General features: G+C 40.8%; 3 protein-coding genes across 3 annotated transcripts; 2 read left to right on the forward strand and 1 right to left on the reverse strand.

Moving 5' to 3' along the window:
• The first annotated feature begins 97 nt into the window (after nt 1–97).
• Nucleotides 98–10,247, forward strand: mier3a (mesoderm induction early response 1, family member 3 a). The gene is made up of 13 exons (XM_027020271.2): nt 98–133; nt 1,037–1,061; nt 1,201–1,346; nt 1,431–1,565; nt 1,830–1,950; nt 4,006–4,079; nt 4,207–4,276; nt 4,538–4,683; nt 4,863–4,944; nt 5,029–5,123; nt 5,371–5,498; nt 5,676–5,818; nt 6,479–10,247. The coding sequence occupies exons 1-13, from the start codon at nt 125–127 to the stop codon at nt 6,919–6,921; spliced, it is 1,617 nt and encodes a 538-aa protein (XP_026876072.2). The 5' UTR covers nt 98–124; the 3' UTR covers nt 6,922–10,247.
• Nucleotides 9,089–12,516, reverse strand: setd9 (SET domain containing 9). Its single transcript, XM_027020296.2, has 6 exons — nt 12,319–12,516; nt 11,899–12,227; nt 11,375–11,498; nt 11,042–11,157; nt 10,785–10,890; nt 9,089–10,671 (listed from the first exon to the last, which is right to left on the reverse strand). Exons 1-6 carry the CDS (start codon nt 12,414–12,416, stop codon nt 10,584–10,586), a joined length of 861 nt encoding a protein of 286 aa, XP_026876097.2. The 5' UTR covers nt 12,417–12,516; the 3' UTR covers nt 9,089–10,583.
• A 346-nt stretch (nt 12,517–12,862) lies between these two features.
• pdxp (pyridoxal (pyridoxine, vitamin B6) phosphatase) lies at nt 12,863–15,194 on the forward strand. The gene is made up of 2 exons (XM_027020285.2): nt 12,863–13,649; nt 14,081–15,194. Exons 1-2 carry the CDS (start codon nt 13,049–13,051, stop codon nt 14,404–14,406), a joined length of 927 nt encoding a protein of 308 aa, XP_026876086.2. The 5' UTR covers nt 12,863–13,048; the 3' UTR covers nt 14,407–15,194.
• Nucleotides 15,195–18,688: the final 3,494 nt, after the last annotated feature.

Below are 18,688 nucleotides of genomic sequence, written 5' to 3' on the forward strand. Positions count from 1 at the left end.
CGGGCCTGGGGTTCAATTCGTGTAGCCAATCAGTGACGAGTACGGGGATACCCTGTTTTTATTGGTCTACTTCATCAATCCGGGTTCCATCGTGAAGCCCGTTTAGTATCCGAAAGGTACCAATATGGCGGAGGTAAGCTTGAAAAAAAAGATGGGCTAAGCTACACATATTTAATGTTAATTTCTCTTCTTGTTTGCTCTTATATCGAACAATTCGCATATGATTATTACGGTGAACATCTTACTTTCAAGAAACGTAGATTTTGTGTGGAAAATAATAGCAGTTGTCGCGAAAAAGATGACTAAATGCTGATCGGGTTTCCTTTCGTCGGTTTTAGGCCGTCAGTTCGCTAGCTGCTTAGCCGGTTAGCTGTTAGCTAGCCCGGTTAGCTTGCCTGGCTAACGCTGCCGTTTAGAACAGTTGTTCTGCTGCTAGCTAAGATAACAGCGTAGGAGGGTTCATCTTTTGAATGGTGTAGCCGTTTTTGGCTCTACCTAGCCGTGATTGCAACATCAATTATATTTTTTAAATCTGCATATTCAAGCGTGTGCGGTGCGAGGTAACGATATAAATTGAACGTGTACAGTTGTATGTAAGAGCGCTTTACTTAGTAATAATATAATGTTTTTGATGCATGCATTAGACGAAGGTTGGCTTGCTGTAATAGCTAGCTGGCTGGATTGCCTCGGGAAAGTGACGACATCAGTTCGGGAAAGCGTCTATCTTAACTGTAATAATGATGATATCTGTCTGGCTGGCTGTTGTATTTGTATTTATGGCACAGTAACACACCCTCACAGATCATTTGAATGGTCTTAAATGATGATTTGACTTTACAGCAGTGTTCTCGAACTTGGAAGCTAGTTTTTTTAGTGATTAGTAATCAAATGTGGAATAACTTCCATGCACGGACATTCCTTTCTTGGATGGAGTTCAGATAAGGCTCAAGTTAAATGTGTTTCTACAGAGCATATCCGTTTCATTTAAAATGTTGCTTGCGTTTCCTGAAATCTTTTCCCTCCTTTTATGTTGCAGGCTTCCTTAGGAAGTACAAGCCCAGGTAAATTATTCTATACCTAGAAATTCAACTTAATTATTTATTTTTTAGGGTGCAAAATTGTGATTTGGATGTTACACAATGACTCCATAACTCATCTGCATATTTTGTCAATAAGCTTAATTGTCCGTATTATTTGCAGTTGGCTCTTTGTCATCGGAGGATCACGACTTTGACCCAACGGCAGACATGTTGGTCCATGACTATGATGATGAGCATACGCTAGAGGAAGAGGAGATGCGCGAAGGAGAGTCAAACAGCAGCTCGGAGATCGCAGATCTGGAGAAGGTAACGTCTGTTTCGTCACTGCAGAAGCAGATTCTCTCGTCTCTATAAGTGTTGAGTCTGGTTAACCAAAATGTCATTTGTCAGGAGGGTAACATGCCTTTGGAAGAGCTGCTGGCCCTGTATAGGTATGAACCATCAGTCAGCACTGCTGGAGGTTCGAGTGCGGACAGCTCCTCAGTTGAACTGACAGATGACTTGCCTGACATGACGTTAGACAAAGTAAGTTACCATTGCAATGCTGTAGTTTCTGAGGGTTTCCTTTTGTTGTTTTTTAATATTAATGTACATTTTTATATATTAATATATTTAATGTTTTCTGTTTCTGACTTGGTTTCGATCAGATGAATGAATGTCTAAATAATGCTTTATGATCATATTTGACACAATTTAAACTGGATACAAGGAGACATCAGTAAAGTCATTAATTGAATGTTTATTCCCCTTTTTAAATGCAATTATAAAATTCCCTTTTTTGTTGGCCAGGAGGAGATAGCTAAAGATCTGTTGTCTGGTGATGATGAAGAAACCCAGTCCTCTGCAGATGATCTCACGCCGTCAGTGACATCACATGAAACCACCGATTTCTTTCCCAGAACTCTTCGCTGTAAGTTCTGTTATTGTTTAATAGGTATAATATGTTTTTACAGCATGTCATTTTGATTAAAAAACAGGTTTGACTTATCTCGAGTGGTGCTCTGACAGGTCATCTTAGATTTGAGTGAAATGAAAGAGTTTTTCTGGAGCGACATGTTACGAGCAGGTGGCCATCTGGTTGGTATTGGTTGTGGGCTGTGTTGTCTGTATTTTGGATTCGGGCAAATCTTTGGTGGGTACCATGCCAGAGCCTGTGAGTAGCTGAACAGACCTGACGATGAACTGTAGTTTCCTTGGGGCAGGGTGTTTGCAAGCCAAAGCAGATGATGATGGAAAATGCAGCATTTCAGGTAGTACTCCCCTGTGATGGTTAATGCTGAGCTTTTTCCGTTGGCACAGAATGTGCATGCATTACACTGCTGTTTACATAAAGATAATTGCATTCTTGTTTGAGAGTGGAAATATAAAAAAAAAGGCTAGAGAAAATCTGAAGCTCCTTCCTACATTAATATGGTTGATCTTATGGGGTGTATTTGCAAAAGTGTAATTCTTGCTTATTTTATTGAGTTCCAAATTAGTGACATGAGATTTTCAGCCTCTATTTCCTACTTTTTGTCAATGTAGTTGTGATTTGTGCGTAATTTTACATGAATAGTAATAAATTTTAACTCAGTTACTTTGATGGATCACAGATGTTTCTGGAATCATAAATGGGAGAGGGCACGCTGCCACCATAGTCATCAGTGTTGATAGTGACACAGTCAGTGTGATTGGGGGGAGAAACGACCCTTCCACCACAGTTCTGATTGGTTGAGCCTGTTTCAGGAGTTTTACTGTAGAAGTGGTCCTCTGCAATATAACCTGGGTGGAAAAATCCAGAAGCCAAGACTATTAAATTGTAAATTAATTTGTGGACATGAATGGTGTGCATTTGTTCATGGGAGTTTGCTCATGGAGGTGTTGGATGTTGAACTGAATTCTACCAACAGGATTGTGTACATCTAGAGTTCAAAGCCAGCAGCACACTGGTCATCCATTATTTTTCCTCTGTGCATACTGTAGGGGGCTTGAGGTTGGAGACGATAGCTTGGTTTACATGCCAAATGTTTTGCCAGTCCGACTGATTTCATTTTGGTTATAGATTAAGACTGGGCTGTTTGTACGCACACACTACCCAACAATCTGATAAATCTCAGTTTACATGCACAGTACAAGTAATCGGACCCAAATTACACACATGTGTAGTGCACCACTTGGTGTACGTGGTACCATGACAGTGAGCAGCATGTGAGTCCAGTCATAGCGAGATGAGCAGTAGTGTATTACCTGAGTTTTCTGTTTTCAGAAGCAGCGAGAGGTGGACTACATGTCCTGCAACATTGTGACATTCTCATGCTTTTATAGATTTTATAGATTTTCTCTTATGCTTGACTGAACAGTTTGTTATTGCGAGGTTTGCATCCGTCCGTCCTGCTGACTCTTTTCAAGTTTGAAGAATAAACTTTGTATCCCCTGCAGACCAGTTCCTGGCTTGTTATAATGCAAATTCGTATGCAGAGAACATTCTCAAAGTTTCTGATTATGAATGTTATCAGATACAGGCATTTACATGGCTATTATTTTTATTGAATTAATTATGTACTGGATTACCCACCTCTTTCAGTCAGGTAGGAACTGTATTCGTAGTGGCCTCAGAAGTAGTCTATTCTGATTTAGGTGTTCACATGGACATTTTATTCTGATTGAGCTATTAATCGGATTCTTAACAGATTATCAGGCTGCATGTAAATGTAGCCAATGATCGACAAGGTAGGGGCATGATATGATTTCCTTTGTGTGAGCAGAAGAGATATGGAGTCATTGGCTGAAGTCGTTTCTCTTTTTTTTTTTTTTTTTTTTTTTACTGTGACCTTATTAGACAATTTAAGATGGTTAAGCAATAGTGTATTTATGGGAGGTTGAGTATAACATGAAAGGCACCTTGCTGTGGGAAAAGTGGCAGTATTGTTTGAAATAGTGCACTAATGTCATCTAATATGCAAACTCATTCTTTCTGTTTTTGCAGCTAACACTATTTATGATGGAGACAAGGAGTCTGAAGGCGAAGAGGAAGGTCTGAACACTGAGGACTCACGAAAGGTGAGAAGGCTGAAAATGTTTTTGACGTCCACCTTCATTTGGTTTATTATTAGGTTCTTTGCATTGTTGCAGCAAATGTCTTTCTTATAATGGAGTGTGCATTAAATATTTCATCTTGCTTAAACAGGAAATCATGGTTGGATCTCAGTACCAGGCTGAAATTCCCAGTCTTAGCTGCTACAGTGTACATGAGAAGGGTAAGTTGCTAAATTTACATAAATTGTAACAGTCAATCCTGGATTTTTTAACATATTTTGTGTCATATTTTGGATAAGATGCGAAAGTGTGCAGTTATCATGAGGTCTTGTATTGTGAAATGTGGAATAGTACATGATGATAAAACCAGGCATTTGTGGTGAAGATGAGTAAGCGCCATAGTCACATGTCATAATTAAACTACTCACATTAAATAATTGACATTTGGTGTTCAGTTCAAAATGGTTTCTTTCAATCTCTAGTTTATGAAGTTGAAGATCAGTTACTGTGGCGACCAGATATGTTATCAGAGGCAAAAGTGAAAGACTTCCTGCACAAGGCCACCCTGTCGAGTGCTGATGGGGCTGTGGGCAGAGATGGAGAAGGTCTAGTTAAAGACAACGAACAGGTACAATTCACAATGTCCTTTAGTCCTGCTTTGGGGTAAATCTTTTGACTTTATAGGCTTTCATGCATGAGGGACCCATGTTTCAGTCAAATCCTTTGCTGCCTTTAATAATACATTAGGATAATTTTGTAGAATCGAAATTTGCAAAAGTTTCTAATTGATGCCTCTGTTTCCTGTAGGCTTTGTATGAGCTCGTTACGTGCAATTACAACGTGCATGAAGGTCTTGAGCGCTATCGGAGCAATAAAAAGTCTTCAAAGGGTATGTTGGTACCCATGTCATTATGCAAGGTTCTTGAGTGTTCGATAGAGCTCCAGAATGATACTTACTCTCCTTTCCTTCCAGATGAAATGCTCCCGTGGTCTGAAGAAGAATGTAGGAACTTTGAACATGCTCTTTTATTGTATGAGAAGAACTTCCATCTCATTCAGAAGCACAAAGTAAGTGAATGTGGCAGAGGTTGCTGTTTCAAGCCCCACCACTGCCAAGTTGCCACTGTTGGTCCCCTGAACAAGACCCTTAACCCTCAGTTGCTCAAGTTGTACTTATTCATAATTGTAAGTCACTTTGGATAAAAGTGTCAGCTAAATTCCTTAAATGAATGTCTTGTTTTGGTGGATTTGGGCTGGGATTTCCCAGGTAGACATTGAATTATTTTTTTCTCTTCTCTTCTCTGTGTTTTTCAAGGTGAACACGAGGACTGTAGCGGAATGTGTCGCATTTTACTACATGTGGAAAAAGTCGGAACGGTTTGACTTCTTCGTCCAACAAAACCGGTTTGGGAAGAAGAAGTTCAGCAGCTATCCTGGTGTAACGTGAGTTTCTTACATGATCATTCTGGTGTGAAAACATTAGCCGTTGAGATGAGAAATTTGAGGAAAATGATTAAAAACCTGGTGTTTGTGACTAATCTCTATAGAACAATGTCAAGAACCTTTGGTGAGGAAAGGTTGAGGGTTGACCCCTCTCCATTTTGCATTTTGGCCCCTCAGGGACCTGATGGACCGTCTAGTGGACGAAGCTGAGGGTCTGGTGGACGGTTCGGGATCGGTCTGCTCCAGCAGTGGTGGCAGGATGGAGTCCTCCGACCAGCAGATCAACATTCTCAATTCCATTACTGCCAGCGACCTCTCCGGTGAGTCTGCCACACCATAAAGTCCAGTTTACCCCAGAAGCGCTGCAGTGAGTGCGGCAAGCCCAGCTACTCAACGATGCTTGCCACGGTGGTCCACATGTATAACGACTCAGTGCAAAATATTGCCACAGTGACAACAGGAAGGGTATGAGCTTAATGGTAGCCTACTCCCATAGGAATGATGATCAAATATCTATTAACACCTCGGTAACGGTTAAAGTGTTATCCCGTGTGGTATAATCTAAGAACAGCTTCTGTTCGGAGGGGTTTTGTGAAAGTTTTCCTTTGAAAAAATTACTGATATAGTAACATTTTAGAAAAGTTAACTCCTAAGCTAGTTCTCCCTCAAGGTATGTATTAATACTCTTAAGTAAAAAGATGGCTATTCGCTTAGGATAGCTGTTTTCTGTTTTGTTTATGGGCCTAGATTGCAAGATATAGCAGGAATATTTATTTAATTTTGTACTGTTTCTAATTAGAAACTGTTGGTTTGTCACATGTGGCATGCAAAAAAAACGTTCATGAGCATTTACCACTGCAGTGGCATGTACCACACGCAGCTGGTGTGAAAGGTTACATTGATTAATGCTGTGATGAAACCAGGTCCCTCCTGCAGGCAGAGACTTGACTGTGATTAAATCCCTTTATCTCTTTCAACAGCCCTAACCAGCAGCGTGGCGTCAGTGTGCAACCCTGGAGACACCAGCTGCCTGGATTCCTACAGCTTCTCACCGCTGGATGGTCTTCACCGCGGACCCCTGGGCCACGATGAACCCCTCGGCTTCTCCAGCAATGGCGACGGCGAGTGCCTCAACCTGCTGGACGCTGGCTTCTACCATTCAGACCTGGGACAGCTGGGCGTGTGCGGCGAGGGCTGTGAGAGACCCGCAGCCAAGCGGCTTAAGATGGGCCTATCTGAGCCCTTCCTGAACGAGGTGGGCGGTCGCACTGTGGGCATGGATTTTGAGGGCCACGCCCACCACATCACCAGTGCTAAAATGGCCGTCTCCGTCACTGACTTTGGCAGTCTGTCGGCCAGCGAGGCCGGCGGGTACATGGGAGGCCACGGCCGGCACCAGCACACGGCGCTGCAGTCCGAGTGACTTCATCGCCTCCCTGCCGGCACCTCTGGTGGTTGAGCCATGTACATAGCCCCTCACTGGAAACTGAAATTCTTTCGTCGTTGTTTTTGGGTTTTTAATCATGTACATGTGCGTGTATATATGTACAGATTCCTTTTTTTACTATGACATCAGTGATGTCTTATTGTACAGATCTTAATCTTGAGTTCTCAAGAGTTAATACAGCCATTTATTTTCAGTCTGGAATATTTTGGAAAGTGTCATATGTATCTTGTCCGAATACTGTGGAAGCTGAACTTGTGGTAGGAGTGAAAGGTCTGCACTTTCGCTTCATGTCAGTAGTTCCCACAAAAGTCGCAGAAATGTCTCATCCACTTTCCCCTTCCACCAATGACGAGGTGTCTGTTTTGTGGTGACTGACTGACTGCCAGAGCAAGGCAGGGCAGACCAGTACCTGTGCCTGGCCTCAGCTCACATAGCTTTTATGTGACGACACCAAATGGAAATGAGTTTTATTTGGAGCAAAATGTTTTTTGTTTTTGTTTTTTGTAAATGGAGCCATTGTGCATCCTAAAGGAACACTTTTCAAAATGGAACAGCAAGTACCAGGGGAAGTTCATCTCATCGTCAATGTACATTCAAGTGGCACTGCAAAGCATTAGTCACTTACTTGTCAAAAAGAAGATTCCAGTTCCTCAGAAATTACTTTATATATGGGCAGTTGAGCTTTATTGTAGCTGCAACAAAGATTTGTAGATTTATATAAATGATCAGTAATTATGATCGTCATTTCCCCCCCCCCCCCACCCCCCTTTTGAGTGCTTCACAAGATCTTTTTGGCTGTCGGAAGGAGAAAACTGCGATAAAACAATTTTTTTTTTTTTTTTTTTTTTAAATCATTTATTTATGCTCTTTCTACGCTCCATTTTGCATCTTGCTTTGTAATCACATGGTGGTTGATTCATGGGGGGGGGGGGTATTTATTGTTATACATACCATTGGACTGCATATTGGTCACTGTGGTGCGAACCGAAGCTGTACTCTTAATATTATTTTGAAAAGTGTGAATTTCTGGCATGAGATCAGTTATGTCCCTGTTCTGTTTTCATAGCGTGACCCTTTATTTGAAGTGTGATGGTTTGCATGGATATCTTTAGCAAGGTTTGCGACAAATTGTTACAGGTGTTATTTGGGACATTTTGTGTTTCTGTCAAGAATTGGCTCATCCCAAGGTGTGCGTGCATGTGCACGCAGGTTCACTGCTTCATGTAACTCCTACCCTTCTCACTGCCAGGGTTTGTTGCAAGATGTGGTATGAAAGATTTCAGTTAGAGACGTTGTGCTCAAAACAGAAGAACCGACTATGTTTCTAAATGGTCCACAAAGGGATTCCACTGTTGACCTAAATTTATCTATGCATTTATTACAGTAATTTAGACTTAGACATGGTTGTCAGTTACCTTATTTGAACAAACAAGAATGACTGACTAATTGTGTGTTCACAAAATGTAAATCCATGAATGATTAAGTGTGTGTTTGTCTAGGCTGACCATGAACAGAACAAATTTTTAGACTTTTCATCTTTTGTCAAGTGTTCTTGTTTGGTGAGCATGTTCTGGCACTGTTGTTCATCACCCTTACTGACATGATCAAGTGTATTTACCTCAATATGGTTTTCCTTTGTGAACTCTTACGTACTCTTACATGGCAATAATTTGTAAATATGTACAGACACCAACATAACCTTCCCACTTTCTCTTCCTTGGCAAACAGACTTGAACCTTAAAACTGAAATCTGTGCTTTTGAGTCTGTAATTTAAGTATTCCACAGAAATGCCTTTAATTGCTTTACCATTTAGCTGATAATATATATATTTTTTGTTGGTTTTGCTTTACAAGAGATTCGCTTAAGAAAAGAGTTATTTATTTATTTATTTATTCACTTAAACTGCGAGTGGGTGTGGTGTGTTCAGTGTGCAGTAGAGGGTGTGTGAAGCCAAGCTGTCCACGGTGGCTAGCGCGGCTCAGAGACGTGCTCTTGGCGCATCAGTACAGGCTGTATGTGCTTGGTCTTCACACAGTATTATAAAGTCTTGGGGGTTAATGATCTATGTGGAAGGAAGAATGTTTGCTGGTTAAGGCAAGGCCCTATTTGCAGTGTTGCCTTAACACTTGTTGCTTATTTAAAAAAAAAAAAAAAAAAAAAAAAAAAAAACCTTGCATGTTAAATCTACCTGGGAAAACACTTCTAAAGACGATGGCCTGGGAGAAAACAAAGCTTTTTGCCGTTTTTATGGTCTGGGGTCCTTATAGAGGATTTTAAGACTGGCAAGAAATGGTGCATTGCAGAAGAGTGACCCAAGGGTGGTTCATGCTCTGTAAAATTGTTTCCTGTATGTAAGGCCAGAATTCTCAATTATGTTTTTGTTTTTCATTACATACTTGAAGGATGTGTATTGATATCATTTAATACACTTAAAACAATATTCTCAATTTAAGTCCTGTAGGTTGTGCAATCAATTTCTCCTGTCCCTCCCAGGATTGAACAGAGCTTTAGGAAATTGTGTTGGTGAAGTAACTTATTCATGTCCAAAGTTTGTATGAAAAGTACTAGCTTAAAATTGTTGTAAATGTAGTGATGGTTGTTTGCTTGCAGGGGCAAAAATTTAAATGTAAATTTAAAAACCCTCCTTATCAGAATAATGTTATGTTTTTGTTTAGTAAACAGTCATTTTTCATGCATTTACTTTTTGTGCTGGGGAAAAGAAAAGCATTACCATAAATTTTCCTTTGACACTTGTTTTGGTGTAAAGAAATTATAGTATTAAATAGACAATCAAACAGCAATTACTACTTAAAAACAAATTTTATCATTCATAATGTTTGTACATAGACACTGTTTCTGTTTTGTTGGTTTTTATTTTCTATTTTATGTTATACTTAAATAACTGGCAAACAGATCCAGGAATAAAGTTCTGGAAATATTATGACTTTTGCTTAAGCTCTCACTTTATAAAATGGGGGGGGGGGGGGAGCCCTAAAAACTAAAAAGGGCTAAAAGTTCACCTTTTGAAGAATCAAATTCATCTCACTGAAAAAAATGAAACACAACCCACCCTCTAAGTAGTACTTCTGAGACCAAATCTGTCATTAAGAAATCATATTTAACAAATCCACATGGCCACAATTCTAGGCACCCTTAGAAATTCCTAGAAACCAAATGTAACAAGCATTTTTTGAGGTGATCATAATGCACAGTAATCCATGACTTCCTGTTTCAGTCAGGGACTGGCTAGAAAAAAAGTAGCTACTTGCTTGCATTTACATTTATGGCAAGAAAAAAAAAACTCTAATCAACTGGAACAGTGACAGTCTTGCCTCTTACGGACCATAGTGTATGTTGCTCCCATGCACTGGGAGGACGGTAAGAGGAAAGAAACCCTCAAGGACCACTGTTGGAGTTACAGGAAAAAGTTGCATCTTGGAGTCACTATATCTCCAAAACTACCATCAGACACCAAATCTACATCAATAGATTTGATGTCTCTAAGAATTTTAAGGGGGGGGGGGGGTAACTGTTTCCTAGATGTTATTTGGATTAATAATTTATTTGTTCACTTGTTTCTAAAAGGGTTCTAGAAAAAGAAAATCAACATATTGCACTTATTTGTACCACAATCACACTAGTGAACAATGGTATAGTAGTTGGAGAACAATTCTTCACCCCTGTGAATGGCTCTTAGCGACACAAGGACGACACAACGTAAAGGTCTGAAAAAGAAACCAGAAGAATTATTTATAAGCAACACATGCTTCAACAGTACTGTGCAGAAACCCTAATGAGTTTAGCTGAACATACTCCAGAATATCATAGTGAGTCTCACCTTTGTACATCAGGTCTGTAATTCACATTGGGAAAATACTGATGGAGCTCTAAGGGAAAACCATCAGGAACATCAAATTCCTGATAGCAGACATTGGCAGCCTTATCTAAGGACAAATGAGAGGATAGGATTGTTATGAGTGACCCTATGTGTCACCTAGGGGCAAAGGTGCAGCCAATTCTGCAGCCCAAATGCCATTGCAACATAAAACTACCCCCCATTTTGCCTTCTTTCAGCAGATATATACAGTTACTTGCCATTTGAGCAATTGTTGACATACTGCCCTACTGCTAAAGGGTTTGATAGATGAGGAGTTAACCATGAGCTGTCACTCAACCTGAAGGGCCCAAGCCTGTCACGCCCACTGCAAGACCTATGCAAATTGAAACAAATATTAAATAAAGTTCATGCATTAATAGTAAATGGGCTTACTGTAGGTCACTTGGACCAGTCTTGGTCACAAAGTGGTGATTTCCAACTGAAAGGCCTTTTTAATCTAGTTTTAAATCTAATCTTAGTCTGGAAAATCAGCACCTATAGCCATATTCTCATTTATGTCCCACAGCAGACAGGCACTCGCTCACACTTACCGGAACACGAGCTTGGATATCCCTTTATCATTTCCATCTATCAAAACACCATCAATACATCTAAATACAAATGGGTTACGAATCGACTGGATCAGAATAGGATCATCTGCCTGATAGATAGTTCCTGTGAAAACAAGCAAACAACAAAAAATATGATGAGTTATCTTTAAAGTTGCATTGCAGAATTCTCCTGCATGGTTAGCAATAAAATCTACCTGAATCAAAGGTTTACTAAAGGGAAATATAATGGTCAAAAAAACCCATAAAACAAATATAACGAAAGACATGCCGATTTTCTCTGACTTTAACGTGGGTGAACACAAGTATTTTGCTACGTCTCACTGACATATATTATGAGTGTGACTAGAACACTTCACGTTCAGGGCGTAAAGGCTCAGTCACATCTCCAATATCAGGCTTGTGCGTTTTACCCTTCAAAGTGCCCTGAGACCCAAAGGTCGTTGTGGGCTCAAGCAAAACCTTTCAAACGCGCTTTACACATTAGATGGTGGACAGCAGCCCACCTGGATACATAGCAACAACGACGCCTTTCGGCACGTGTCCTTGCGTAACGAAGACCCCTGTCCCCGCGGACGGAAGTGAGCTGGACCTTTTGTCGATGTAAAAGCCCAGCGTTTGTAGCGCTGTGTCACAGGGAGCCAACTCCGGCCCTGCTGGCGCAGCGTTTTGTGTAGTTAAGTGCGTATGCTGAGATGAAGTGGGACGCAGACGGTTTTCACTTTGGCCTCTCCAATCGCTTCTTAGTAAGGCGGAAAAAAGCCTGGCGAGGGAGCTGAGCACTTCATCATCTCTGATCTGTTTGTCAGAATGATCGTTCACCTGTCGAAGAGTTCTAGGGAAAAAATGAACATTAACAAACTAGGCAACACCAGTCAATACGCCAGGCGAAAACAATACAATGAAAGGTGAGAGTTATATAATACCTTTCATTTTTTTGAAGATTTAAACATACCCAGGGGACGAATCTGTGTCTGTAAGATTTCCATTTCGCTCCAAAAACTTGAAGTAGGTTTTTTGTCATACTGTGCCATCAGAGTGACATTTGCTCTACGTGCGTGTTCAAACTCTCGGGTTTCGGTGTCGCCACCTACCTTCTAGGGGCGAGAGTTTTGTTTCCGTATTGGTAGATATTTAATCTCGTTTCGAGAAAAAAAAAGTAATTCGGGTGGAAGTATTAAAAAGACAGTTCTATAATCAAAGAATAAGATACAAAAACACACGCAAAAAAATCACTACACGGAACAATGTTGTTTTGTTCATTTCGATTTGCTGTTGCCTTGTAAATATTCGCGATTTTGTAACCATGTTGAAAACCATCATAATAGGCTATCGTTAACCACTCTACGGCCTTGTGTGATTGGTTGACACGGAGGAAGAGGTGTGGCTAATGCGGGCCCACAAATAGCTCGATTGGGATTGGTTCGGTCGCGAGGCCTCGGTGAACGGCCCCTCCGTGCGCTGCGGGAGGTGCGAGGCTTGCGGAGTGTCGGTGCTGCGTGAGGTTCGGGTGCGGTTCTTCTTGCGCGCCTGGTGTCGCGTGCAGGCGTGAACGAACCGGCAGGACTCCTGGGACATTTTTCAATCAAGTGACGTAGTTTTTGGTGCGCAGTCATAGGCCCGCGGGCGAGCGCGCTGCCACACGCATCAATCAGGATGGCTGGCGCCGCGGGTCGCGGGGGCTGCCACACGATCCGGGGGGCGCAGATTAAAGAGCTCCTGCAGTCTAAACGCAACGTCCTCTTCGACTGCGACGGGGTGATCTGGAACGGCGAAACAGCCGTCACGGGCGCTCCGGAGGTGGTTCGTCTGTTGAAACAGCAGGGCAAAAGAGTGTTCTTCGTCACCAACAACTGCACCAGGCCGAGGGAGAACTATGTGCAGAAGTTTTCCAGGCTGGGCTTCACGGACGTGGCAGAGGAGGACATCTTCAGCTCGGCGTATTGCTCCGCCGCCTACCTGCGCGACGTGGCCCGGGTCCAGGGCAAGGTGTTCGTTATCGGCTGCTACGGAGTGCAGAAAGAGCTTCTTAACGCAGGAGTAACCATGGTCGAGGAGGACGATGATGGACCGGACGTTAGCATTTACGACTGTCCACTGGATCCGGACGTCAAAGCCGTCCTTGTGGGTTACGACGAAAAATTTAATTTCCTGAAGTTGGCAAAAGCCTGCTGCTATTTGCGGAACTCGGAGTGTTTGTTTTTGGCCACGGACCCCGACCCTTGGCACCCCCTGCGTGGAGGAAGAGTTACACCAGGTAGGTGTTCGTTTGGTTTACACCTACAATAAACTGCTTAACACACTACTTCAGTCTGATATACAAGTTAATTGTCGCACGATGACTTCCGAAGGAAGATTTCTGGGTTTAGTGTGCAGCTATTAGCGAGGATGTTCCGTACTTCAACACCGCTCGCACCTCACTTATTCCTGCATTTATATCTCACTACACTATTGGTCAACTTGCGCAACAGCGAAGCAACATGCATGACGCCTTGTTAGAGCTGAAGGCCAGTACCTGTGCTAGCTCAGTCTGCGGAAGCGGCCATTCAGTGGCGTTTGGATTGACTAGTAAAGCAGGATCTGTTTTATAGGATCCATTCAGGAACATGAGATAACTAACTGAGCAAATGTAAATGTATTGCTTCTGTAAGTAGAACAGACCGACTCTGACTACCTGACTGTTGGCAGGATCCGGGAGTCTCACGGCAGCCTTGGAGACGGCCAGTAACAGGAAGGCCACGGTTATCGGCAAGCCCGGCCGCTTCATGTTCGAATGCATTGCTGGCCAATTCAATCTGGACCCGGAGCAGTCCCTGATGGTGGGCGACCGGCTGGAGACCGACGTTCTCTTTGGCACCAACTGCGGCCTTTCTACGATGCTCACCCTGACGGGCGTATCAACCCTCAAGGAGGCAGAGGAGTACAAGGGCAGCGATTCTCCAGAGAAGAAGGACTCTGTGCCTGATTACGTGGTGGAGAGCATTACCGACTTCCTGGAGGCTTTGGAGGAGTAGCGAGACAGTCTTAGGCATTCTAGCCCCACTGTAATGAAGCCCAGAGTGCATGAAAGGCCTCAGCCTGCTACACAAACGCACAGTCACTGCTGTATGTCCAGTCATAATGCTGTTGCTCAGTATAGCTATGTGTTAGCGTAGTTTGGTTAAAATAACCCTACGAATTTTCCATTCATCATTAGTGTATTTGATGACATGGATGTAACACGTAGCCTGTTTGAAGTACACAATAGTGGAAGATACTGAACAGCACACAAATGGTTTGGGAACACTACTAGACTGAAGGTAGTCAACACTAACCAAGCAGGAGTGTAAACAAATACTGTGAGGATTATGTAGCTGTAATAAAAAAAATTGTTATTTGGGATGATGTAACAGCATGCCATGCAGTCCTACAAGTAACAAAATGAATCTTTGTTAAAAATGTTACTTTGGTAAGGATTTGGGTACACTGGAATTTCCAGTAAATATTTTGGCTACTGTGAGGTGCTCTTTTGGGTGCAACATATTACTGAAATGTCACTTTTCTTTTACCAGAGAATGTAGTAAACAAGTTCTCAAGAGTTTTGGGCTTTTTGCAGTGGAAAAAATATTCACAGTATGAATGGCGAAAGTATAATTTTTTTTGTTTATTTACATTTTTTACACTCATCTTTAAAGGAATAAATTATAAATTTCATTCTGCAGTAAATGTTTACAAGCAGTCTGCACATGAAACAAAAGTAAAACAAACCCCCAACAAAACTGTGTGTATGTGTGTATATGTATATATGTATATGTGTATTTATATATATATATATATATATATATGTATATGTGTGTGGAAATAGTAAAAGTAGTTGCAGTGTAGTACACAAGGTTTTCAAAGAAACTACCTCTGCTCACACACACACACACACACACACACACATTCACACAGTTGTCCATGGTTGATGCCCTTAAAATGGAACTGATTGTGATGTATGTGTATGCATTATCTTTATTCACTGTATTCCTCAGTGGTGGTAGTGTTGTATACACTCAACATGTTTTTATCTGTGTTCTACAAATAATCTAAAGTGGACAGTATTGGTAACATCTATTTGCATATTGTGCCAAATTAATTAACATGAAATGATGGTTTGCCTAAGGTACAGTTAAAATAATCTCATTGAATTAATAAGTGGAGTTTTATGTCCTTGGTTTAGATTTTTTTTTTAATTCTTACTTATAATTAACTTGAATAATTTTAAAGTTAGGAGTTTTACCGATCCACACATTTTGTCAAGACTATAGGGAATAAGTTTGTATTTTTCACAAAAGTGGCCTTCTTCATCAAAGAATTGATTTCCAATACCTGCTGACAGATCACTCTTTGAGTAATATTTAAATGTCTAATACTGAGTTCAGCCACCATATATTTTCTTCGCAATCCTCAACAATAGTGATATGCTGATCTCTGTGTATGTAAATTTATGAAAGTCCTCATCACAAAGCCACTGTATGTTTTGGTTGATTTGACGCTGAAGGAATGATGAACTGATAAGAGGGCACAACATTGTAATTAAAATCTTGTTACTACTATTATTAATTACAGTAATAGGTAACATACATGTGGACTAACTTTTTAGTCATTGGTGTTTGTGTTTAGCTAGCCATTTCATTCTGTACCTGAGGGAATATAAGTTGTTTTTTTTAGACAAAATTATTAAGGAGGTGCCAAACATATGTGTGAATACATACTGTGAATCAGTTTGGCATTTAGTATTTCTGTAAGTGGTGTAAATTTGCTTTTTTAATAAAAAACATTTTAATTTTCAAAGTGAGTGCACTTTTCCAATTTTGACACACCACCTGGTCCCTTCATACTAGTATGTAGTAGTAGTAGTAGTAGTGTACTAGTGGCGCCTTTTAGGAGGTAGGACAGAGGAAGAGAGCAGGATCAGGGTAGCCTCCTCTAGTTCTGGGATTTGGGATGTTATTTATCCATGTTACACTGTTCCTGTCCCAGAAAATCTATACAGCAATTTCTATTAAATATTCACCTAAAACAATATTAGAAAGAAACTGTACAACACTGGAATGATGAATGCCCCAAATTATGATGTTTTTTAACATTTTTGATGAATACTTGACTTTGACGAATGTCTCTTAAAACTCTACTACAACAACAACAACAATAATATTATTATTATTATTATGATAAATTTGTCCTGTTTTGACTTTTTTAACCAGCCTAGGCAATTTAAAGGATTGCTTAGCCACATAAATTGTCATTTCCTCACACATCAGTCACACTCACAACTGCTCCCTCACGCTGTCACTTTGTTTCTCTATTGTGCACAGCGGGCCCTTGTTAATCACCTGATTTTAAGCCCTTAGGAACATGCCTGCAGTGCTTTGCAGTTAATTCAATAGTCAGCCTGTGCTGAGTCTTTGCTGTTTATTTGTCATTGTCTTTTTTTCATTTGCTCTCTCGAGTTAATAAACGTGTCTTTTGACACTGCACTCATGCTGCGTTCACTCTCTGAGATGTCACAAAAATATTAATAGAGCTATAATGCTTTTTTTCTCCCAATATCTTTGATTCTTCATCTCATGTGAGCTGCACTTTACTGAAAAAAGAAAAAATGTAAAAATAAAAATCATTTTATACATAGTTTACTGATTTTTAGTGGCAAAATTACTTATTGCTCATTTAAATAATCCTTCAATATATTTTTGCAATACTAATGGAATAGCAGAAAGCACAACCAAATGTGAACAAGTATAGACTAATATTTTATCTTGGTCATCAAATGTTTCCACACCTATGTGTTTTATAGGTCTAGGTAACTAGCTGGAGGTCACATAAAAGTCCACAAAGAAGGCCACGAAATGGCGGGAGCCATGCTGAAAAGTGCAGGTTTATTGTAAACCCACCACAGCATATCCAGCCAGAAAAAAAGAAAGTAAAAATATAAATAAATAAATAAATAAAAGAAATGCAATACAGGAACACTTCTTTAACTAAAGCAAAGTGAAACAAGAAGTAAACTAATAAACGTACCCTGACTGAACAGAAACAGAAACCTGGGTTGAAAATGTGCGTCAGTGGAGTGGCGAGAGATATTCATAAGCATTTGCTGTCCTCTGCAATACCTTTAAGAAGGCACCAGGAGGGGGCGCCGTCTCCGTGCGCCAGCGGTGGTGACGATAACGGTCCTGTTCAGTCAGGTAAAACAGCGCCAGTTCAGGATATAACAGACCATGCTTCAGTGCCGCACGTTTCAAAACCACGGCGGTTTTCCCTTCCCTCATTTTTGCACATGCACACATGGGTTTCCAGGAACATCACCAAAAGGGGTCGTGGAAAAAAAGGGTCAGTTTAACATTAATACAACTCTGGTATTATGTCATGTGCCCTTGTGCCTGTTCTTACTACCCCACAGCTATCTGCCATGTTACTGGCCCTTTACATCTCAGGAGCTTCGTGTTAATGCTGTAAAGCCTTTATAGGCTATAATGGGATTCCTGGCTCTGGCACCAAGAGAAGTCAAAGTCAAATTTATTTATACGGCACTTTTTACAGCAGATGTTGTCACAAGGCAACTTTACAAATGTCCAAGTGTGATGTTGCAATCTGAGCATTGGTGTCAGTTTTATTCCTAGTTAGACGTGCAGTTGTTCTAAATAAAAATCTAGGATTATTTTTTGTTAATTTCTATTAGGGTCTATACTTCAGAAGTCTCTCCTTCCATGTGATCTGGAAGACTACAAGTTTAGTGTGGTGCCATTTACGTTCTGTCATTCGAGTGTTCTGTTTTAAATTGTGAATGTGATCATTATACCCATGCAGCCAAGACTGTGGCCTTATCACTCATCAAATACAGTTGCTATGGTTCCCGCACTCAAACTAACCAGGTGGAGGTATTCTGATCTGTGAGCATCTCGCTGAAAGGACTCACCCTTGTACCCATGTTGCTGGACCCAAGTCAAGTGTGGCTCTCCTCAGAAGTCACCTTCGGAACAAGCAGGTTCATCGTCTGCTGGTCATTCAATTATATAAATCTGAAATATTCAAAAACTGGAACTTGTCCATGGAAACAATTGTGGATCAGAATGCTCTTTAAAAAGTTTAATCAAAAGGAAAATTATTACTTACATGTATTTGATGGAAAACAACACAGTAGTGGCTGCACGTAATTTACAGATTAAGACTGCACGTAATTTACAGATTAAGATGCTATATTGTACCATAAAGCTAAAGCTTTCATTCTTGTTAATTTTCAAAGAGACTGAACTATCAAGATCAAAAAAGCAA

Source organism: Electrophorus electricus, chromosome 17 (assembly GCF_013358815.1).
Source record: "Electrophorus electricus isolate fEleEle1 chromosome 17, fEleEle1.pri, whole genome shotgun sequence".
In the NCBI taxonomy this organism is placed as follows: Eukaryota; Metazoa; Chordata; class Actinopteri; order Gymnotiformes; family Gymnotidae; genus Electrophorus; species Electrophorus electricus.